Source organism: Lissotriton vulgaris, chromosome 5 (genome assembly GCF_964263255.1).
Source record: "Lissotriton vulgaris chromosome 5, aLisVul1.2, whole genome shotgun sequence".
In the NCBI taxonomy this organism is placed as follows: Eukaryota; Metazoa; Chordata; class Amphibia; order Caudata; family Salamandridae; genus Lissotriton; species Lissotriton vulgaris.
Window position 1 is genome coordinate 1,064,758,465 of NC_141693.1, and position 19,680 is coordinate 1,064,778,144.

At 44.7% G+C, this 19,680-nt stretch overlaps 1 protein-coding gene across 3 annotated transcripts in view; it reads left to right on the plus strand.

Moving 5' to 3' along the window:
• The window catches only part of SFR1 (SWI5 dependent homologous recombination repair protein 1), a 155,226-nt gene that overhangs the window by 99,973 nt on the left and 35,573 nt on the right, over positions 1-19,680 (plus strand). For all 3 annotated transcript variants that reach the window (XM_086922744.1, XM_086922742.1, XM_086922743.1), the window contains exon 3: positions 4,309-4,686. In XM_086922744.1, the coding sequence (XP_086778870.1) occupies positions 4,309-4,686 (378 nt within the window). The remainder of the gene's footprint in view (positions 1-4,308; positions 4,687-19,680) is intronic.

The following is a 19,680-nucleotide window of genomic DNA, read 5'->3' on the forward strand; positions in this document are numbered from 1 at the left end:
AGGAGCCTTTTGAGCCTATTCATAAGGCTTTTTACAGCCTTTGTCCTGGAAGGTGGCTTTCCTTGTGGCTATACCATCGGTTCGCAGGGTGAGTGAGATTCAGGCTCTGTGTTGTCAGGAGCTCTATACTGTATTTTATGTTTACAAGGTTGTCATGAGGACTCACCCTAAGTTTCTCCCTAAAGTGATATCGGATTTCCATGTCAACCAGACGATCACTTTACCTATGTTTTTTCAACATCCTTCCTTTCTGGCGGAGAGGTCCCTTCATTCGCTTGATGTGAGACGGGTGTTGAAATTGTACTTAGATAAGACCAAAGACATACGTAGGTCAGATCAGTTGTTTGTTAATTACGGTTAAGTCAGGACTGGTCTTGCCACCTCCAAACAGTCCATATCTAGGTGGATTGTGTCCTGTATACAACTATGTTACCAGAAGGCTAACAAGAGTCTAGGGGGTAAGCCTAAGGCTTATTCAACTAGGGGCAAAGCGGCTACATTGGCTTTGCTACTTTACGTTCCCATTGCAGACATCTGTAGGGCGGCTACGTGGAAATCTGTCCACACCTTTGCTAAACATTACTGCCTGGATTCTGATGCCAGGACAGGTGCGCAAGTTGGGCAGGCTTCGCTAAGGAATTTATTTGCTCAGTAAGGATTTTTCTTCTAGGTTTCTTCCACTGCTGGGTTTGGTTGTTAGGGATGGGCTTGCCATTCTATTCACAGATTATGACTACACAGCGATCCCCTACTACAGAAGGAGTAGTTTCTTACCTGTAACTCCAGTTCTGTAGTAGGAGTATCTCTGTGATAGTCATAAGCGACCAACCCTCCTCCCCGGTGGAAGAAACGTTTTTCCTGGATGCTACAGGCTTGGCTTTAAGAGACCTTCAAAAAGAACTGAAAGTAACTTGCCTTTGGCTGTGCATCATGGGATACCGAGGGTCTCTGGAGGGTTCCTTAAAGGCATGGTATCCCTTTTCCAGACACATAATGGCAGCCTATGGGGCTTGTCTGTCCAACCCTTCCTCTCTATCATGCCAAAGGATTTTTGTGAAAGGGAGTTTCTCTATGTGTGAAACTCTGTAAAATGTGTAAGTATATATATTATTTGGCTATCCTTTCACACTTCAGGATGAAGTGCTGGCCAATGTAGCCTTGTTAATGGCAGGCTGCATTATTTGTCTTTCATTTTCTCTTAAGTGTCCATGCAGGACTGCAGAAGAAGACAACTTAAGAGACTATTTTGATTGATCCGGGGTCCCCACACCTGGGTGGGACTATTCACAGATTATGACTATCACAGAGATACCCCTACTACAGAACTGGAGTTACAGGTAAGAAACTACTCCTTCAACTAGCTTTTGAAAGACGCATGGCATTCTTAAAAATCTCTAAAGACCAAAAGGTGTCGCAAAAGCAGTGAGATCTCTGGATTTCTTGTCCAAAACCATCTGATGATAGGCGGATTTGAGAAAAAAAACTTTGCACCATTGACAGCAGCCAGCAACTGCTGAACTATTGGTAAGGGATGAGTATTAATAATTATATTTTTATTTAAAGACTTACGGTCAACACACAACCTCAATGGCTGAAACCCACTCAGAGCTATCAGTGGATTCAATAATGCCATCCGCACACAACGTTTCTAAATGGGATTTTAACATTTGGCGAACACCCAAAGATACCATGCAAACTTTATGTTGCACAGGAACAGCATTCGTTTTACGCTTGATGATATCAGTGAAACCTTTTACTTCCCTCACCTTGTCTTGAAAAGCTGCGTTATGTTTGGCAATAATACTTTCATCTTCCAAATTCTGTAAGCACACAGAACTCACAGACAAATCCCTCAACCTGATGGGACAGTCAGGGCCAGGGCAAAGAATAATTTCAAACTTACCCAAATCATACCACCCCACAATGTTCTTTCCCTTCTTGGCAACATACATTTTGGTGAAAACATTACGTCCTTGGAACTCCCAAATTTTCCTAAAAATATCCCACCATATCAATTTCAAAATCATCGAAAGCCTTAGGATTGATATCCATTTTCTCCAATTTGACTTTAGACCAATTGCAATAAAAGAACTCATCAGAAATGATGGGAATGGGAGGACCAGAGTCCGCCATCACTTCCAAACCTACTTTTCCAATGTGAACCTCACCAAGAGGTGCTTTAAACCCAGAGCCAATATTGTTGACCCTAAAGTTAACAGAAGGATTATACACGGTGAGAAGTAAATTCTCCACATTGTCACAAATCTCATTCACAGTATTAACAGATGGTTTACACACAAACCTTGAAGCTTTACAAACACTCTGAAAATGCCCATACTTATTGCATGTGTTGCATTACCTCTTCAAAGCAGGACACTCTGCACAATTTGCTAAATGAGCCTTGGAACCACATCTAAAACAACTAAGTTTACCATTTTTAAAACTTTCAGTTTTTACAACTTTCTTCGTAGCCTGAACAGCACACACAGGGGAGGAAGATGAAGCAGACCCTTCAGCCGTTAACACTTTAGCAGACTGAATGGATCTCTCAATCCCCTTAGCTAAATCTAAAACTTCAGCTAAAATCGGATTGCGACATGCTAAAAGTCTTTCTTGAATTTTCTTGGAGTCACAATGAAAAACAAATTGGTCTCTTATACAATTATCAACATTTGCACCAAATTCGCAGTTGGCAGCTAGCACTCTTAAAGCTGCTACATACTCCTCTACTGATTCCTCTGAAAATTGCTTCCTTTTATGAAAGCTGTGTCTTTCGATCATAGCATTCGGTTCATCCACAAACTGCTTTTCAAGTCTGGAAATGGCCTCTTTAAAAACATCCCACCCGTCACCTTCACCACTCGGTGCAAGAATTGGAGGAAGATTTTCCAAAATTTCAATAGTTGCCGTTCCTAAAAAACGAAATAAAATAGCTTTCTTCCTACATGCTTAAAAATCACTACCATCAATAGCGAGTAAATAATTTTCAAAAGTCTTGAACCACTTTTTTCGTAACAGTGGTGGCTTATCAGGTACCTGTAAGAAAATAGCAGGTGGATTGCCTACTTGTGAATCAGCCATAGTGTACAAACACTAAAATAAAGCACACTTTAACCCGTTTAGCGCGTCGAACATTCCGCCCCAGTGCGGACGTTCGATTGCGCTAACGGGATTCGGACGTCCAACGGTCGTGCGCAGCACTAGCGAGGTAGTGCATGTGACGACCGTTGGACGTTCGCAGCACTAAAGGGGTTAAAACACTAGAACATTAGATAACAGAAGAGAAAAAGGAAGAAAAAAACAAAACTTAAAATGAACTAAAACAAAAAAATAGAGTCTTTGTGTGCACATCACTGTAGAATTAAGACCTGCAGAGTTTTAGTGTGCACATCGCTGTAAAGATGCAGGCTCAAAGTGTGCACATCACTGTGCAGCAGAAAAGATCATCAACACGGTACCTCCGAATTTGTAGCAAATTACCTCCTCAAAAGTTTCCTCTTAATTCAGCAGACAAAACAGCAAAAGTCCCAGGGATAATGGAAGGAAATACAAATATTACTTTGGCTTTGGGACTACTTATGTAAGACTATTTTTACACAGTGTTCTTTAGTCATGTAACTTGTTGATGTTGCTGGGTTTTAAGGAAATCTGCCTGTTGTCTTCTTGTTCTGGGTTTTCTCATTACAGGGGTCACTGAAAGTGGGTTGATTCCCCCTGCCTTCCATCTTAGCCCTGTGAGTATGGGCGTAGGGTTTGTGCGCACTGATTAGTCTCAATAAAGACTCATGCAGAGGGTGTGGGTGGCTTAACACCTTCCTTCAAGGATGAGGGAGTGGTCTGTGTGAGTCTTTGGGAAGTCGCAATTGAGAATCCTCTGAAGGCGATATTGGTTTTGCGACCTTAGACCAAACCTGTGTAAACATGCCAAAGTCCTGTTTAATCTGGTTTGGGATTATAATGATTTTAGCTTGCTTTGATAGTAATGAGAATCAAACAGTAAAACTTTCCACCCCATCTCAAAGAATAGTACGTTCTGTACTAGGTTCAAAGCTATCTCAAATTGTAAGTTATCACTGTCCTCAAATTCCCATCAGTCATACTTTCTATCCATGTAGCCCTCTATCTTGTTCACTCTTCCTTTCAAGCATTCACACACAGAGAAGTTTTCATTGCAGAAAAGCCATAATAAAGGCCAATGATGTCCCTCTCTCTTTCTACCCCTGAACCTACTTTTCAGTAAAGATGCACACCAAGTATATAAAGACCTGAGTTTTGCTGAGGAATTCTATTAACTTTTGTTTTCCTTAGCCTATGAGTGCAGCTTTAAGAGAACGGCTGAAGAAAACACGACGCTCGTTTAGTTCATTAACTAATGTGGCAAAACGTCTAAAAGTGGACTGTGAAGAAACTGACACTGCAGCTTCTGAGGATGTGTTTTTGGTAAATAAGTGCCCTTCATCTCTTCAAGAAAGCATTGCTGAAAAATCTGACGACGCTCCCACTCAACAAGACCAGCCTTCCCTTAGGCCCACAATCCGAACGTTGAATTCTCCACATAATATTTCCTTGGGGACTGATGTTAACCTCCGAGATCTCTTAGAGGAGAAGAGAAAACTCATGAAGAAGGTTCAAGAGAAAGAAGAGCTTCTTCGAAGGCTAAAGATGGTCAAAACATACCGATCAAAGGTAAGAGGATAATTGCAACCCCATTTACAAGATCAAAGATTTCCAAGACACAGTAGAGATTCTTGAGGGTAGATGGTCACAATAACCTTGGTGATGTGAAATTTTCTTAAAGGTCTGTATGCACATTTGGTTATTCCAACACAATGATTGTTGTTTATTGAGAGCAGCATAGAGAGTTTCCATGCATAACACAAAGCAGAATTTCTTAGGAAATAAAAATCTGAGCAGCTAAAGCAGAAATTAATGTATTTATTATTGAAGGCGTGTGAAACGTTAAGAATCCAATTTAGCAGAGAAAGTTTGAGCTTGAGACAATGACGATAACATTGGTATCCAATCAATATATTTTAAATGATATTGTCTCTTTGATATAAAATGCTATTCTGTTTTCTCTATGAGGTGATCAGTAGTTGCTTCCATTTTTTTTAAAGGTTTTGGAAACGTTTGACTGTGATACAGTTGTGTGAGAAACAAACTTTAAACATCTGTGAGATAATCTAGTGTGAAAAAATAAACACACATCACACATGGGACCTGATACAAATACAATTTGACCCGTCATTGTAATGAAAACCATAGCCATCAGAATCAACACTGGACATCAGATGTGACAAAATGTTATGCTCAGGCAGGAAGCAGAGGAAATATCCCTTTGTAATATTACCTAGATTCTCATACTCAATCAGTTTGCTATACTTTTCTCATGCTGTCACCAGGTTACTAATGCTTTCTTGCTACCAAAAGGCCTGGTCTTGTTCAGTAAGATCCTCATATGAGGTAGACAAATTGCAGCTTGGTAACAAAGCAAACAGTTTAATTTCTCAAGTGGTGTGACGTGCTCCAACTGTAATAGTGTTCAAGTGGTATGGCCCTTCTGATGAAGCCAGAGTTTGAATGAATGAGCAAATTGATTGACTGCATGGTTATGCAGGAGCAGGGTGTCCTTTTGCTTAGGCCTACCTAAGATGTTTAGAGGAGGAGAACATATACGTTTCTAGAGATTTGCGAAAGATAGTAATGTTGACAGGATGTGGGAAAAAGTCCCTCTGTTTTCAGAGAACTACAACAAGTCAGTTTCCTGGGGCCTCCTTCTACATGTATGGGAACCAATGGAAAAACAAAAACGGGGGTATCAAATCATAGAAATCTAGTTTTAAGAAAATACAACTAAATCAAAAAGGAAAAAGGAAACAATTCTAAGGGAAAAATCATTTTAATTTTAGGGGCAGTGAGGTCTTTTTAAGAGTTAGGGGTGGGTGGAGTTTAGGGTGGTGAGGGTTTTTAGGGCTCTGGTATGGGTTAGGGGTGTTAAATAGTTTTATTGGTCAGGGATGGGTGGAGATTAGATGTAGAAAGAGTGTTGAGGGATGGGTGGTGGTTGGGGTGGTGAGTGTTTGTTAGAGTTCAGGGATTTGTGGAGTTGAGGGGTTTTGAGGATTCTGAGGCTGGTGGGGTTTAGGCGTAGAAAGAGGTTTTATGTTTCAGGGACAGATGGAGTTTAGGGGTAGTGAGGAGGTTTAGGGTTCAGGGATGGGTGGAGTTTAGGGGGTCAGACATAGGTGTAATTTAAGTGTGGTGAGGGCCTTTTAGGTTCTGGGATGGGTGGAGTTTAGGGGTAGAAAGTGCTTTTAGGGTTCAGGTATGGGTGGTGTTTAGGGGTCAGGAATGACTGGAGTTTAGGCATAGTGAGACGTTGTTTAGGAGGCTTGGATGGATGGTGTCTTAGGGTTGTGAGTGGTTCACGGATAGATGGTGTTTAGGGGTGGTGAGTTGGTCCTTGCCCATCATTGCCAGGAAGAGGCAGGGCAGGACCACCCCCCTTTCACCTGAGGCTGTGGGCTCTTGTCTAGCATCTGGAGTTTGCTATCAGGTACTGTGTGTTTCCTTTTGTTACCATCATTTGAACCTGCTGGCAGTATTTGTGTTACACCGCCATCAGCACAACCCCCATGCACTATGATCTAACGGACTAGGTGTGGCTAAACCCCCCTATATTGAACTCGTCTCAATGGGAATGCTGGGCCCAGACTTTGTCTTTTAAACCAGGGCCCTGTAACGCACGCTGCACTTTAGTGTCATTATATTGTCTAAACGTCTTCATCATTACTGCTGCTAAATAACATATATGCACTCTGCACTTTTAATGCTAATATAAGGGTCTTTTCTAGTTTTAATGTAACCGGGTTGGAGGATTGTGGTTGACTAAGGATCTTCACACCCTCCGAGCTGGAGCCTGCTACTTTTATCCAGTCCCCAGCTGAGGTAGTTGTGAGGCCCCCAGGTGAGAGACCCAATAATGTTTTATCTTGGCATATTGCAGGGCTGGCTAATAAGCTTCAAGATCACTGTGGGTGCGATTTGTGAAGCAATTCTCGGTAATTAGCTTCCAAGAAACATGGTCAGTGGATTGCGATTTATTTCTGGAAGGTTACAAGGCTTTTTTTGTCCCAGCCATTCCCTCTGTGAGTGGAAGACCAAAGGGTGGTCTAGTTGTATACATATCTGTGGCTGTCGATTGTCAGATTCAGGTTATGCCAACTATAAACCCTGGAATTCTGGCATTGTCGCCAAAAAGGGGGACATCAGATGGGGAATTATCAATTTTTATAATTCGGTGGCCTGTCCTCATTATGCCTGTAATATTACCACCTTGGGAGCAATCATAAGACAATCCTTTGGCCCCATCATACATAATCTTTTGGTTTCTGGTGATTTTAACATACACCCCTGTGGTAATCCAACACTATCCTGTATCTCTGAGTTGGTATGCCCCCGCATGAGGGGTTTTCACTTTGAACATCATGCCCAGGGGGAATTGTTGAATAATATGATAAATGAACTGGACATGGTGGCTTTGATGTCCTTAACTGCCCCGCAAACTAAATTTTCTGTGCCAACTTTTAAAGGGCGTGATGGGGGTCGTTTATAGATTTTATCCTAATTTATTCTTCTTTGCAATAATTTTTTCATGGTTTTAATATTTTGGGGAGTGAATTTAGTGACCATAATCCATTATCAGTTCATATGATGGGCCCATTAACAGTAAAAATTGGCGACGTTTTAACCAGGGATGCACTGAGACTGACTGACGGCAAGCGTAGATTAAAATGGTCCCAGGTGTCCCAAGATAAACTTTACAGCAAAGTAAATGTATCCTGTGCCCTTGAATTAGCATTATGTTCAACTGTGGGTTCCCCCCAATGAGATTATTGGCGCTTATGAATCAGTAGCGCGTAAAGTGGGTGAAATCTTAAGTGTTCCGGCTAGAAATGCCATACATGGCCCCAGATGGTTTGACTCCCATTGCTCCAAGGCAGCAAAGAGGTTGAGGGAAGCTCTGTCAGCCAAACTGAGGTATGTGTTTGTTGAAAGGAATATGTCAGCTCTGATCAGACGGAAGGGTGCCCTGAAGGAGGAGGCGTGGAGGGAGCTGATTGATTCAAGCACTCTTGGGAACAGCTCTAGGTTTTGGAATGTTGTGCATCACAGAGGAGTGGGTGCTTCACTTCAAATCTATGTTTGAATTCCCTTTGGAGCTTAATTGCCAAGAAAGTCGGGATACAAAGGACCCTGTAATAATTTTTGAAAGGGGTGAGGTCATGGCTGGTATTACAGGGTTATCCATTATTAAAGCACCAGGCCCAGATGGGATCCTTCCGGACTTATTTAAGTCAGACCCCCCGTTCTGGGCCCCAATACTGGAGGCAGTATTAAATGCAGCGGCAGAGAACGGATGTCCCCAGTCTTGGGCCTCTTCCACCATAGTCCCTGTCTTCAAGAAGGGCAATAGAAACAGTACCCACTGTTACAGACCGATCTCGCTCATTGACTCAGTGGTTAAGGTGGTAGGACGTATTCTTTTACAGAGATTATCAACATGGGCAGAGGAGCATGAGATCCTGTTGGATGTCCAGTATGGATTCCGGCCGGGACGTTCTACTGTTGCTCAGTGTCTTAATTTATCTGTGATACTGAGCAAATATACTGTTGCTCGACCCGGAACTATCCACCTCGCCTTCATGGATTTGTCCTCCGCGTTTGACTGCATCAATAGGGTCAAACTGTGACAGTCCATGAGGGCAATGGGGGCGGAGAACAGTATTGTTAATTTCCTTGAGGACCTGCACAAATCAACTAAAGCTAATGTCAGGTTCTCACAGGATTTGCAGGTCTCTAGGGACCTTGAGATTAAGAGGGTAGTCCGGCAAGGATTCATTCTGGCGCCTTTATAGGTCTCACGCCTAGCGTGCAGTGCCCATCACTGCTCGCACAACGTGAGACATTTAGTAGTTAAAAATTGGGTTTCAGAAGCTTCCCTAGGAATGGCACACACACGAGCGTGTGCTTTTCCTTTAGAGGCACACTATTGGGCTTTGCATGCATGTTTTTTTACAAAGGCAACACACAATAGGCCAAAGGCGGGCGCGTTGATCCACCCATGGTCTATTGGTGTCTGTTACGAGCACCGGCCGTCATGGGGTTTCAATTATCATGCCCAGGACCCAGGTGCGATAAGTAAAACGGCATGGCTCGCTGTGGCGCGTGCGTCACTCGAGGGCTTCTTCTTTTTTGGATCCATTTCCCAGTGAAGTAACCAGCCCCAGCCCGTCTTCAACCTGGGATGTCTTGTTTAGCCAGGGGAGGGGGGAGCCTCGGCTGGCTCTGGTTCATTTCACGGGGCTGAAAATTGCCTCCTCAGATAATAGTATATTTCTTAATTTATTCCTAGCAAAATTGCAGAGTATAAATACAATCTTTAAATTAAGCATACCGCATTTTCTGCTGAGACTTTGAAAGTAGAAATATTCATGCAGCTCATTCCTTTCTTATTTTAATAAGCACCTTTGCACAAAAAGCAGGCGCCCAATTCCAAGCCTTGTGTGGGATCTGCGAAACCATGGAATCTAAAATAAACAAAACCCTGCCAAATCCAGACCGCGTGGGATGTGTCCAACGCAAAATGTGAAAATGCTGAAACGTCCCCAAATATATGTGACTATAGAAGATGGGTGTCCAACCCCAGCTCAGTCGTCGTTCCAACACCTCGTACCAGGGACTTACCTGGTGGCTTCGGCAGTGCAGGCTGTGTCACAGTACTTAAAGGCCCGCAGCGGCTGTGGTCCATATGTTTTAACCCCAAACTTCTAGCGCCTCATGAATACAACTATGACCCCCACTTTTGGAGCAGGGGTGGAGAGTCCAGAGGGCTAGATCTGCATTGTATCTTGTTTTTTACAAGACTGTGTTGGGATTTTGGGAAGTCACACAACCGTGATTAAGTATTTATCTATTTTAATAAACGTAAAACATTTTTTTCAAATGCCAGCTTGTGATGGAAGCCGCTCCCAGGTGCTATTTGCAACATGGAGAAGAGGACGTTTTATGAAATTCCTTTCCCCACCACCCAACCTTCTAATCTAACTCCTACTATACTTTTTTGCGGTTGTAACTGGTTTGTATGATTGCTGAGATTAAGATAAGGCTTTCCAACCCCTTAAGCTAAATAAATAATTAAACTATGTAACAGGGTTGGCTAGCTTGATCTCAGGCCAGTGTAGGTGGAAGAAGAGCCTGTAAATAATTGAGGTCAAGGCCCTTCCATGGCTTTAAAGCAGTTAAGGAAGGTTCAGCTTTACTCCCTGTTCTACTGGGAGGCACTGAAGAGCTTCGAGCGCTAGAGACCTGTGGTCTAATTTCTTTACAGTAAGGGAGAGCTCGGCTGCTTGATGTTGTGCCCCTTGTAGTTTTGAAATCAGTTTCTTTTGAGCTTTGGCATGGAGGATGCTACAATAATCAAGCCTTGAATACACCAAGGCTCTGTTAAATTCAAAGTAAAATGGATGCCAAACCAGTGATACAATTCTTATAGAAGTTTGCCTTTTTAACCACTGTGGTGATTTGATGATTAAATGACAAACCCTGGTCCAAGAAAACTTCTAAGTTCTTTACTCAATGGTTCAGAGGAAGAATGGATCCTAGTTCGTTCAGCTTGATTTGAGTGGCAGGTCAATGGCTGACTAGGCTTCCACTCTAAGCCTTTCAGGTTTAGATCCACAAGACTATGGCAAGATGTTTAAGAATCTCAAAATAGTCTCACGTTCATTTCTTAAGATAGGGTCTTGGTTTTGTACATGAACATATGCAATTTTCCTAGAAGGACTCTTCTTTTTAATATTGTGAAAATATGGTTGGGATAGCAAATGAGTGGGTACCAAGGGCTGTATTATGCATAGGGAACACTGCCTCTATCTGCACGTTTAACTGTGTGTGCCAGACACAAATCTGGACAGTGCACTCTATTCCAGTAAGTGTGTTATCTCCAGCGTACCCACTAACTGATGCATTCCATAGGGCCAGTGTATTACTGAAAGGGAGACTGACTGTTTAATGCAATGAGAGTTTGCGGCTTCCTGCTTGGGGATGTCTGGAGAGTCCATGAGACACCCTTTCCCTTCTACAGGGTGGCACCAATGGGGATGCACTGAATGTGTGCTATGTGATGTGCAATCAGTGCACCTCCAACAGCATTTAGCCTCCTTACCTGCATCTATCATCGAGTCGTGTCACAAAGGCAGATTATTCCCTCGTTTGCATGGGGCCATGTCACTCATGTAAATTAAGTAATGTCGTTTTGAGATCTTGCACACGCAGATGTAGTGCAGGAGTGATCTGTACTAGAGAAGGGGGCGTGCAAACTTCCGAGGCCCATTCTATAATTCCAATGTGTCTGGGAGCTCAGAGAGCAGGTGCACAGGACTGTCGCCCCACTGGGGTACTTAGTGTAATATGGCCCCATATTGGCAATGATGCCAGAATAGATTAGCTGGCTTTACATACCAGGGCAATTTGGTATCTGGAATGGCAATGGTGTTGTATAGTCCTCTGTGCTGTTGACTTTGGCACAACTGTGCTGTAAATATTTGGAGAAAGTACATTTTAGCATGATTGTCAATGGATGCTGCACAAATACCAGCAATGTGGATGTTGGCAGTTCCATGGAGCTTTACATACATGGGTACTTGGGTTACTGTCATAACAATAAAAGTATACCTACCTGGGCAATGTGGATTCTGGTATGACAATGGTACGCTATATACTCGGGCAATGGTGTTCCTGGTATAACACTGGTGATCCGCATTACAAGAGGGTCTGGATTGTGAAATGACACAAGTATCACCTATACTGAGACAATGTAGAAACGACGATGGCAATGTGTGTTTTTCATACCAGGACAATTTAGACACTGGCCTTATTGATGCCCCAATAGTCCAATGGGTGACTCTAAAAGACTCTGTCTAATGCCTCAGACATTAGACCAGTTGAAGATCCATGAACAACATCTGTGGCCTCTTGAGTAGCCCCTTAAGCAGTCAGGCATATCATTGGACTTCTCTATCAAGCTGGCCTTTTGTATATTCGAGTGACACCTACAGCGGGCTGGAATTTTCAGCATTCATTTTCACCAGCAAAAGGTAATTTGAAATGCTTCACTCACAGAGAGTAGTGATAGGAATAAGGTAATAATACGTCAGTGAAAACTGGTCAATAACATATAGGTGCTTCTGCTCCCCTGGTACAAGCATTTGTCTTTGTATCTGGCACAGAATTCTTTATAAGACATTTATGGCTTTCCACTTTGGAGAAATATTGCCACTAGGTAGCCTGGCAGTACTGAGTATTTCTGGAGTACTCCTTTGGAAATGACTATTAACCCTGAGTCGTATTCGACAATATATTGGAAAAAGTGCTCAAAACAAAGGCCCTCTTTGAACTCATTTTACTAATTGTTCTATGGTGGAAGAACATACCAGCCACCTCCCCAAACCTCCCTAGAAAGGGTCGCCCTCACCTATTCTCAAGGTGCAGTGTGGGGCTGGATAAACAATTTGCTTAGACTGATTTTGATTCTCAATCCAACCCTAATAGTAGAGAATTCTAAAAGCAAATGACACTCTGTTATTGTACTGTGTGTGACCCTAATACTGCACAGTGTAATGGTGCCTCTTAACAGTATTATTACAATCTTATCGCAAACAAAACAAAATGAAATAAGTCGACAGGCTTTGTAACAAGCATTTGCAATGCAATAGGTCTCGCATTACTGAAAGTTTGAGCTAGAGTCGTTGATTTATTACTTGCAACACCAATAGCTCAAACTTTCAGTAATGCGAGACCTATTGCATTGCAAATGCTTGTTTATTGAATTTTTACATAAATGATTTGGATAGTGTATTAAGAGCAACTGGAGTTGATTTCCCTTGACTAGGGCAGCGTGGCATCCCCGTCCTGCTATATGCGGACGATGCTGTCCTTATATCTAGGACTGAATTGGGTCTGCAATCCCTTTTAACTACATTCTCTAGATTTATGACTGATCAGGACTTGGCAATTAACAATTCCAAATCCTACATCATGAAAGTGGGACACCAATCCAAAAAGAATTTTCAATTTAGTGTTGGCCTCGCTAAGATCCCCAGTACGAACGTATTTTCCTACTTAGGGGTTCTTTTTGACGATCAACTTAAATGGGGTCCTCTAATTTTTGGGAAAAAGGGGGACCTGTCCCGGGTAAACGCAGCAATTTTAAATTTTGCCTCTAAAATAGGGAAGAAACCAACAGGAGCTTTGTTGCAAGTCTATCAAGCCATAGCTACCTATGGTACTGAAATTATACTACTGCAGACTCCCTTCAGGTAACGGAGAATGATTTTTTGCAACATATACTGTGTGTTTCGCGTGAAACCTCTAACCTAGCGGTCCACAAGGAACTGGGGGTTCCCTATCTAAGCGATGTTCTTGCTCTGCGCCCCCTGATTTTTTGGCTAAAATGCTGGCTGAACAAAGATTTAACTCTCAACCATCTGATTCTAAGAGAGTGTATGTCCCTCGACAATTCATCCCGTATTCCCTGGCTTAGGTACATTAAAAGTAGTTTTGAAGGGATAAGGTGTGGTGATTTATTTTATAAGCCTGATGCTATTGTCAGGAAGGATGTGGAATTAACTAGGATAACCTTCTTGACCTCAAGGAAAGTGGACAGGGAAGCAGAGGAAATGCTGAAACCTAGTGCTCGTATGTTTTTAATGCTGAAAACAACTCCGATAACGGAACCTTAACTTATGGGGTCTTGGTCAACACACGAGAAGTTTTTATTAACTAGGTTTCGGATGAACCTCTTCCACCTTTTGCTAGCCAGACCTAAGGGATGTAGTAGAGGGCAAGGGCTAGCTCCCGGCGGCAGCGCAGACAGTCTCCGCAGGATCTGCTGCACTTTTTGTTCTTATGTAAACTGTATGAAACCCCCCCGTAGGCACTTTCTGGTTCCCATCTTAAAAAGAATGAATTTTAGCCAGGCCCCACCTGCCCCTATGTATCTTCAACTCCTGAAAGAGGACTGCATTTTTTTATAGTAGGGTTTTTAAAAGCTTCTGTGAAATCTAGGACCTGTATGGATGTGTAGAGTCTGTTGATCTAGGCATGTTTATTAGTTTAGCTGATTTAGCTTGCGGTATAGGATAATTTTTTTAATCATGTTTGAACATATGACTGTTTTTATGTACTTGTATTTGTGCAACTTTTATGGTTTTTTGACTAAAAACCAAATAAACGTTATTTGATTTGAGTTGGTCAGCTAAAAACATCCAAAATAATCGTTTGACAATGTAAAATAAATATATCTGAGGTAATATCCTCTGAATTAAAGCAGTGAAATAAATAACAATGACAAAAATGTTTCTGAAAGTAAGATCTGCAACCATTGCATTTATACCATAAAAAATAAGCATGCATATTTGAATAAATAGACAGTCCATTAACTGGTTTCTATGAAATTGTAAATGCCATTCATCCTGCAAATTTCCATTAAACAGTTTGGATGAAATGGTTTTTCAGTAATGGTATTACATGAAATCGTTTTTCTATTAAATCACATATAACCCCCTTCTGCGATTAGTAGCGCCTCTCTTCTTACACCCTCCCACATAATGTCTGCTGAGGCCGCTGCAGAATTAAAGATCGAGCAGGGTAAGTCAAGTGCTTTGCCATGTGCTTAACCTGGCTTGCAGTCCCCGAGGTAATCGCGGGTCAGAGGCGTGCTGGAGTGGGGATCAGTTTAAATACAATTCGGTTTATTATCTCACACGTGTTTAATCCCTGCTGTACTGCAGACCAATATATCAACGGACCTTCGCCACTTTATTTGAGATCAGAAGCAAATCATCACATAAATAGTAATCACAATTTATATCTAGTTTAGTCAATAATGAGTTATTTGAAGTTGTAAATATTTTTTTATTTTTCAAAATCTGATAGAGATATCTAGCAGCAGGTTCCTTAACTTAGAATATCCCCAGGCGTCAGACTGGATCTGGAAATATTTTTGCAGCAGCACCTCTGCATGCAGAGGGATGGCACCACACGACCCCGCCTTGCCGTCGTCCACGTACGTGATGCCAGCGAGGTCATATACGTCCCTCCCGGCGCTCTGATGTCAGTTTCCTTCTTTTCCGCGTGCAACGCGGACCTGGAGTAAGCCGTTCCTCTGGCCTGTTTTCAGGCCTCTTTTGACACTTCGCGTCTGGAACAGTGTGCAATGCCTTTGGGCTTTAAAACGTGTACCTTCCGTTCGCGGCAAATGTGCGCGACGGACCCACATCTTATCTGTATGTGGTTTCTGGGCGAACACCATGACTCGGCGAATTGCGACGCCTGCCAGCAGCTCAAGCCAAAGTCCCGGCGGGAACGCTGGATGAAGCTCCTTTCAGCTCGCCTATCCCGGTTGGAGTCATCTCGACTTCCGGCCTCCTCATCCCCGGAAGACCCCTCTGGTTTCCAGTTGAGGCAGCTGTCGCCCTCTGGGGTCCGGAGACGTCGTTCGCCCCTTTTGGGTAAGTCGCGGTACATGTCGCCCAGGTCCTCTACCTCACTTCCCTCTGTTGTCGGGGGCACTAGTTCCGGGAGCCCTCAGGACTTGCGCTCCCGGGAGTCGCCCCTCCCCTATCCGCCTTTTCCAGGTGCAGGGGTGACTCGGACCCAAATGAAGGCTTATGCCGCGGCCCTGCAGGCTTTCCTTGGGTCCTCTCCTGTCCCTGGGGCGTCCTCGGGGTCTCCGCAACTTACGGGGTCCCCGACGGTCTTGCCGGTGGGTTCGCCCCGGCGCCTAATAAGCCCTTACCCTCCAGGGACAAAGGAGATATGGTGTTGTTAGGGTGCGGCCCTGCTGGGTCCCCCTCTACAACCCATATGGTGTTGTCAGGGTGCGGCCCAGCTGGGTCCCTCCTACGACCCATAGCACCCCTGCCGCGCCACATTGACCCGTGGGGCTCCCTGTGGCATCGCAGGTGGTTGGTGCTCAAAGCCTTGCCTTGAGCACACCTCGACCTTCTGGGCCGGCGGCTGGCTGGCTGGAGCCGGGGTGGGCGCCGGTCCAGCGCTGTAAACTCGCCTCCCCGGCTACGGCGCTGTCCCCTTCTTCGGAAGCCGAGCTGGTCGTGGTGGCTGTGGACTTGGCGCCGGATGGAGCAGAGTCGGCGCTGTACGAGGCAGAGTCGGAGCTGAACGAAATCGTTTTAGCGCCGCCCGACGCCGGATTATTGACTCTTCTCCGGTCGCTTCTGGAGAGAGTTGCGTGTCCCCCCCCATAGAATTTGTGGACCCGGCAGTATCCCTGCCTCCTCAGGATCCTCATCAGGACCCCCATTCGTCGATGGGGCTGCCTTCATTTGGGCATTGGTCGCATCCTCCCTGTCTGGGGAGACTTAGTTTACAGCGCTCACCTACAGATGAGTTGCTGTCCCTCCTCGGAGATCTACTGAGGCCGGTGCGACGTTTCTTAGAATGGTCTCCTTGGCCACTCTTGTTCTAAACATGCAGCCCCCTTTCGGTTTCCTCCCCTGTGGACCCTCTGCTTGACGTCCTTCACCACGGGTCGGGAAATGTGGAGGCGCTTCTACCCTTTGTAGCTTCTCTTTATGACGGCCTTTTGGGCACCTGGGTTCGACCACCCCACAACTCAAGCCATCTGGACTCCCAGGAGGGAGGGAGCAGTAACTGAGGAAAGAAGGGAATGCAGTTCGCAAAACAGACCCATGAACGTCTGGGTGAACAAATAAACAGACTGGATCATGTGGAGCAGGACGGTAGCGGTGTAAGACAGAACGAGCCACCGGATCACCGGTGATCCGGTGGCTCGTTCTGTCTTACACCGCCACCGTCCTGCTCCACATGATCCAGTCTGTTTATTTGTTCACCCAGACGTTCATGGGTCTGTTTTGCGAACTGCATTCCCTTCTTTCCTCAGTTACTGCTCCCTCCCTCCCGGGAGTCCAGATGGCTTGAGTTGTGGGGTCGCAACATCTTCGCCTCCACTAGTGCTGCCCTTCGTTCGCTAAATACGGTGTGTGTTCTGACTCGGGCTACCTCTGCCCTGTGGAACACCTCGGAATCTTTGCTTTCCGCCACCTCTGAAGGCGCTCATGTTGACCTTCTTCATCTTCTCCGGGATGGCCATGAACTTGCTGAGTTTATGATTCGTTCGGCCTTAGATTCTGCTGACTCTTTGGGCCTGAGCTATGGCTGGTTTGGTGGCCTTACGGCGCCATGCTTGGTTGCAGGATAACATCTTCCCAGAGAATACATGGAGCGCCTTGTTGATCTGCCTTTCAATGGGGTTCTATTGTTTGATGCCCACGCCGAGTCAGCTGTTCAGCGCCGCCTTTAGGGCTTTCGGCCTTTCCCATAAGTCTGTATTTCGTAGGCCTCCCTTTCTCCTGTTCTGAGGTGGTTACCTTCTGGTTTAGCATCCTTCAGATGCACTATACATTGTGGGCTGGCAGTAAGCCTACTGTGGTGTTATTCCACAGATCGTTTGTGTTGGGCCTCTCACTGTGGTTTGCCCTAAGAGGTGTTCCCCGTTGTTTAGGGGTGTGACATACTCCAAGTGGAGTATTTGTATGCTATTGTATAGCTCTGCTTTATGCCAAATGGGCCTGGAGATCCTTTTGGGCTCTATCATCCCCTGGTGCTCTTATCTTACTGTTGTACGGTGTTCAATGTTGTGACTTTGGCGCTATCTTCTATATGGCAAGGGCCTTGTTGCATATGTACCTCATTCTCCTCCTTTGGAGGTTTTCACTGTGTTTATGACGCTTAAAATGCGGCTACCACCTGCCATTAATGCACTAGGTGTGTTCCTTCTATAACACCCTTGTTGCATGGTCGGGCTCTTTTACCCTTTTCTGATATATATATATATATATATATATCATATCTACATACCTACAGATTACCATGGGTACCCATCTTTCTACATCTTCACCCTTCTTCGTTGCTGCGAGGTCTGGTCCTATGTCTCCATGTGTTAGGGAGCTTTCCAGTGATGCACTCTGGATTGCCCTTGCCTACCCTTATGCGTCCCACTCCATCGGGTGGTTCCCCAGCTTTACACTGCTCTCCTCTTGGTGTACAGATACTGAACGATATCTCTCATTCTGGACGAGGGTTGCTTTTCACTCCCAATTGGGGAATGTGGTCTAGAATTCTGAGAGTCTTTCCTACATTTCTACGCCAATTGGCACTCTGGTGCCTCTGCTGCCACTTCCTTCAGATGTGACCCTTTCCTTAGGCATCACCCTATACGATATCGGCTGTTCCTGCGGGACAGCTCGTCTGATATCAGTCATCCTAGGGTCTGCACCCTGCATATCTGTATTTCTTGAGTTAGTCCTCACCTTAGTCTTCAAGCTGCCTGGTTGGGCAGTTCTATGCTTATTTTAGCTACGCCGCTTTGTTGTCTCTGTGGCTGTCTGCTCTGTGCATGTTTCAGTGGTGGCCCGCATCAGCGTGCTTCACATTGTTACTGTTCGCCTCGTCCCCCCTTTTGGTGACTGGGAGTGCACTTGGTGTGTTTCTTGTTCCCGTACATTATTCAGTTTCTACCTATTGCACTTGGTTCCTGGCTGTAGCCTCTCCGGTCTTCCTTCCGTGGGCTCGCCTGGTAGGCTCTGGTTGCATCGCTTCATGTTTTACTCAACCTTTGGTTGGTGTCCGCATAGTGCGCCATTAAGCTGAGAGTGGTCCTTCTTCCTCCTTCGTTCAGGACTCTCTCTCTCTTTTGTTCGGGTATATAGCTAGTGCCTTTTCTACATCTCATACTTATACGAGGTATGGTGTAGCACCATTCTGGCATTTTTGGGATGCCTTGCCTCCCATTATCTTTTGCTCTTCCAAGCTAATTGGGTTGCTTTCTGGCTGTCCCGCCACAGAATTCCCCTTGGTCCATCACTCTGTTGCCGGCTCAGTGCTTGGGCACTTTCTGTTGTTCTGTCGCAGACCCACCTCCCCCCTGGGGTAAGGCTGTGGTATCTATTCTAAGTTAAGGAATCTGCGGCTAGATGTCTCTATCAGATGTACGAGTTACTTACCTCTGGTAACGATGTATCTGGTAGAGACGTTGTCTAGCCTCAGATTCCTTAACACACACCTATCCTCCTCATTCTGCGAGGACCTTGCCAAGTGGGTTTCGCCACTTGCCTCCGTTACCATTGGTTTTTCTTTCACAGGTGCTCACATTGTTGCGCCCCTTTGGGAATTGCCATATGCGGCTAGCTCCCTCCAAGGGGCTTCTTTTCTGTAAAATGGTGCCTTTTGATTCACTTTCATCAGGATATTCATCTTTTTCATCTTTCTTCTCCTGCTGCCTTCCCACCTTCTGTATTGACTCAGGGCTCTTGTCTCCTCTATAGTCATCTTCTTTGAGGATCTCTTGAGCTCTGTTTCAGACCTTCATTACTATAGGGGAAGTGCCTGTCTTTTCATACCTTCCAGCAATGGACTGTTGTTCTTTCTGTGCTCCGTTCTTGCTGGGTGACACAGTTCCACATGGTAATAACAGTCTATTTCTGTCTGTTGAGATATTCTACCCTTGTTTCCCTTGGGGAAGGGTCTTCGCTTCGATTTGCGGGGTTCTTTCTCACAGCTTTTTCACTTATATGTAGA